The 5,265-nt window shown below is 31.5% G+C and overlaps 1 protein-coding gene across 1 annotated transcript in view; it reads left to right on the top strand.

Annotated features, from left to right (window-relative positions):
- Positions 1-5,259, top strand: part of LOC106459119 — a 141,068-nt gene extending 135,809 nt beyond the window's left edge. The window contains exon 5 of the mRNA XM_022385546.1: positions 4,841-5,259. Within this exon, the coding sequence (XP_022241254.1) occupies positions 4,841-4,956 (116 nt within the window). The 3' untranslated portion in view covers positions 4,957-5,259. The remainder of the gene's footprint in view (positions 1-4,840) is intronic.
- The last annotated feature ends 6 nt before the right edge of the window (positions 5,260-5,265 follow it).

The following is a 5,265-nucleotide window of genomic DNA, read 5'->3' on the forward strand; positions in this document are numbered from 1 at the left end:
AAAATAATATTGTTAAAACAGTCTAAAGGGAATATTTTGGAATATCTACAATTATCCATAGCTTAAAATAATATTCTTAAAAAAGTACTTTTACCATAAATTATAAACAATTATATAAACGTGTAAATTATAAAACAAAATACGTATGCTTGCTTGAGAATTTAGTACAAAAGGTTTGCATGGTTAACGAAAAATTCCGGCCCAAAACTGCGCTTCTCAAGGATCACAAGTTGGCAGCAGGCCATCAGTTGAGAACCACTACTTTACAACATTCAAGTTATTAATACATTGTACGTTGTCATAGCATTTCGTCAGTGTCCAAGTTTCGGATATCAAGTTATGATAGTAGTTTAAACAGTGAAGATATAAACGCGACGAATCAAAACTACTTTTATAGTCAATAACGTTATTTTCTACATACGTGTTCACCACCGAGTGTCACTACTATGAAAATAAACATTTCCTGATTACAAACCTTCATTTTAATATATTTCTCTCTAACTAAATTTAAAGTTGGTTTATGTTTACATTGAAAGTAAAGATTTGATTTAATAATTATAATTATATATGTAAATAAAAAATGTCCATCTCTCCTAAGCATCTGTAGTTCGTTCCATGCATAAACATGCAAGTGTTCTATTTCATACAAAACTTTTAAATAATAAATTTGTCGTGTTTTGTTTTTGTTTCTTTCCTTGATTTACAAAAAAAATAGATTAGATTTTATTCCCAACGCTAATCACCTTTACTTTCGAACTAAACTTCACGTGCCTAAAGATTTCCAAGTGTTCTATACACTTACTTCTCTCCTAATCATAACCTACGGTGTATTTAGAAAAACAATAACGAAGTTGCAGGAACATGATTGGGTTTAATTAGCGGTGATATGCCTTTGGCAGAGCGGAATCGATTCAAGTCTAGAGTGCTGATTTACATTTAGGCATCCAATCTGAATCTTTCACAGATCTGCTACTAATTCATGACAGTTTTAGTATCGTTTCACACCTGAAATGTAGGGATACTTTATTCCAGAATCTGATACATTTGGCACATAATATTCTATCCCCATATGGCACTTACTCAGCAATTATAGATAACGAAGTATATGCTTTAAAATAAATGTCAGTTCAGAGACTGTAACGTGTCTCTGAATCATATTAATTCACCACTGGCGATTAGACCACGTTATCATATATTTATTTATGGCTAAGCTGTACTTGCATGGTTCCCGAATAAGACATAAAAGACATGTAAGACATAAAAGCCCATTTAAAAATGAAAGAACTTCATGAAATAAACCCAATTAATATCATTAATACTTTAATATGGGGGCGGTGGTATGACTCATCCTGTATTTAAACGTATTCTTATCACCTTAATACTGGGAAGGAGTGCTATGGATTATCCTGTATTTAAACGTATCCTTACTACCTTAATATTGGGAAGGAGTGCTATGGATCATCCTGAATTTTAACGTATCCTTACTACCTTAATATTGGGAAGGAGTGATATGGATCATCCTGAATTTTAACGTATCCTTACTACATTAATATTGGGAGGGAGTGCTATGGATCATCCTGAATTTTAACGTATTCTTATCACCTTAATATTGGGAAGAAGTGCTATAGATCATCCTGAATTTTAACGTATCCTTACTACCTTAATATTGGGAAGGAGTGCTATGGATCATCCTGAATTTTAACGTATTCTTATCACCTTAATATTGGGAAGAAGTGCTATAGATCATCCTGAATTTTAACGTATCCTTACTACCTTAATATTAGGAGGGAGTGCTAAGGATCATATTGGGTTTCAACGTATTTCAGATTTAGATTCTCTGTGGATGAAAGAATATAGTTTCATTCAAAAGCGCCAGGTTTAAAATTAAAAAAATATTAGAAATTTAAATAAAAAATAACGGTTTTATACATAAATAAGGTAAAAAGGCAGTGTTATCGGGTTGATAATACGTTATATTGCACTTGCAGTGGTAAAATTGTGTTTCATCAAACCAAACAAGGTTTAGAACTACTGATAAACATAGGTGTTACTTGAAAGCACTGTTATGTGTTACGTGGACAATTTTATATTTACGTTTTGTTTTGGTTGCAGTTCCCTTTAATTATAATACAATACATCGTTATTAATAAAATTACTAATTTATAACAGCTTGAAAGCAATAGCTGGATGATGGTTGGTTAAATGCCTCTGTAACGGTTCTATGTAATGCACCCAAAATGTCTTCGTTTCTTAAGTTTTCTTTTATAGGTTCAAGATATGATGGGTTGTATGAGTGGGTCTCATTCCAACCAGTTTTATTTCAGATAACTTTAGACTCAACTCTACTACTACTTATCTTGAATTCTCAAAATATCACAGTACGGTTACTTACACGATGGCGAAAACCAGTTGGCAAGAGACTATATGTGAAAGGAAATACGAGTGCTAGCTTTCTCAATATCTCTGAGGTTTTTTTTTTTAAAAAAAGGCTTATCACCCTGGTGGACAGTTGTTTGTTCCATTGCACTGATGTAAAAATACCTAGTTACACTAGTTTTTTCATATAATTATTTTTATAATTCTCAATTTTCCAACTGAATGAATATGTTTTATAAGACTCGTACACTATTATAAACTACTATTTCCTTTTCCTTGAGATAGTAGATGTTTGAAGACGCCTTTCCATATGCCTTGCTTTGAAATAATAAAAACCTCCCGGCAAAGGTTCTGATACCAAAGACAGCCTAGCCATATTGCCATCTGTCGACTAATAACGATACTATATATTAAAAAGAAGATGCGAGAATGCGTGATAAATTCAAGCTGGAACATTGCAAAGTTAATGTCTCTATTAAAGATTTCCATCACTAAGTTAGTGGCAAAATGCTTATATAGTTCAAAAATATTTTGGTTATTTTACAACTGAGGATTTTGATAAATGTAGAATCTATTTTGTGTAAAACAGACAAATTAAGAGACAGTAATTTTTTTTATTTACTGAAGATGAATTTGAAGCGACAAATTTGTAACTGAATTTCTTAGTGAGCATTTATATTACGTGTATTTTTCAGTCTAATACAAATATCTAATTCGCATCCATTTGCTTTGATAATGATCACAGTATTTTAATATATTTTAGTTACCTAAGCTTTATTATAATAACGTTTCTCGTTTCGTAACTTTTAAACACACAGATATTAGATAGCATTTACATTCGACAAAGTGAGATTTGAAAACACGTCTAATCTCAATCAAATTACTGATATTTTGTTGTGATATCACTAACTTCGACTTTTGTCTACATTTCCTAACATACTTCGAGTGTTTTCCAGAAATACTTTTAATAAGTAAATTTTTGTTGATTTGTTTGTTTTTTAGATTTCGTGCAAAACTACACGAGGGTTACCTGAGCTAGCCATCCCTAGTTTAGATGTGATAGGCTAGAGAGAAGACAGCTAGTCAGTTACACCCATCGTCAATTCTTGGGCTACTCTTTACCTACAAATAGTGGGATTGACCGCCACATTATAACACTCCCACGGATGATGGGATCCAAACGCGACACCCTTGCGAATCGAGCGCTCTAATCAATAGGCCAGGCTTAAATCTGCAAATGAAATAAATATAATTTTGCGAATACTATAGACAAAATAGTTTTCGTCTTTCCAAATATATCAATACGCAAGACATGCATTATAATCAGGAATTATCTTGGTACTTTGAAAGTTAAAGTTTAACCAAAATCTCTCCAATACAAACATTAAAAAAATCAAAAATCGACGTACTTATGTAAATATGAATAATAAAAATACTCAAGCGATCAACGTTTTGTAAACTAAATGCACAATTAAAAAATATATTCTGATTGTTTTAAGTATTTGTCCAATACAAAGTATTAAAGACGAAGACACGACTTACAGAATTAGAAACATACTAACATTTAGAAACAGCCGCTAGACTTGTTCATACTAACATTCATAAATAACATTAGAATGATATTCGCCATTTGTTTTCTTGGAGTACATCAATGCGATACGAAATATTCTTTGGAATTGGTTTATGATAATAAACATTTGTGAGAAGCTTATCTTTGACAGAGCCATTCTTTGATCTGTTCACAGTAACTGTAATTAAATGTGGTTATATTTTATGCCACATATTTAAAACCCCCGAGTAAGGCTGTTGCTAACAACTTTGAAACAATTAAACGTACTCTAATTACATGCTTGTTTTTTAAAACAATAATTCGAACAATTATTTTTGAAACAAACATATTTTCTATACACTGTTCCAAAGACCTTTTTTCAATTTCTCTATTGAAGGAGCTGCTCTGTAAGTACGTTCGTTTAATAAAAATCCAAATAAGTTATACTTCTTATTTACTTTCTATGGATCCAGAACAGTTAAATACGAAGCAAAACATTAGTTTTTGAATTGCACAAAACGTGTTTTCGATTAAGACTATAAGTTTGTATCTTACGCTTCCTTCTATTGGTAAAAGATGTATAAATGATTTAAACATCCAATAAATCAACCACTTACCATTTAAAACTGTTCTAAAGAAGCGATTGAATTCCTAATCTTACTGTAAGCAGGTGACTTAGCTGTCTAACCTACAGAGTATCGAATGTTTTCTTCATATAAGTTATCAAAGGCAAAACTGAGCTAATATATACTTAGCTGAGCAGAAAACAGTATATATTCTACTCTTAAAGACATATCATAAAAGTTATAAAAGTGGACAGCCTCTATGTTATTAATTGTGTTTTACTATAGCTTATGTATAGATATATTTTTTCTCCGCAATGCCTGAATTTAAAAAGCAACATTTTGTTTTTAGGTGAAAATCCAGCAGCCATTCAACGGGATACTAGTCCTTCACTGTCATCGTCTAGTACTCATCACGACCGTTGTATTACTTTTGTCGCTGTTGCGGCTTGGGCTTTATTGAGATGATAGCTGTGTTAAGTATCATATATTTATCTATGTCCTGTTTCCATGACGACCTGTCATGATATTGAGGCATCTTTTTAAAAAAGACATATGAGAAAACAACATCATCTACAAATTTCATCTATAAGTTGGCAGAAACATGAAGTTTAGGAGAGAGAAAAAAACAACTAAAGACGATACACTGAAGGGATAAAGAATACAATTCCTCGATGAAAGTTTGGTTTTGGATGTTAATTGCTGTAAATAATTGTTTTTATTTATTTTTAATTCTTATTGGTTAAATTCAATAAAGAAATAGACGTAAATGTAAAG

Source organism: Limulus polyphemus, unplaced genomic scaffold (assembly GCF_000517525.1).
Source record: "Limulus polyphemus unplaced genomic scaffold, Limulus_polyphemus-2.1.2 Scaffold562, whole genome shotgun sequence".
In the NCBI taxonomy this organism is placed as follows: domain Eukaryota; kingdom Metazoa; phylum Arthropoda; class Merostomata; order Xiphosura; family Limulidae; genus Limulus; species Limulus polyphemus.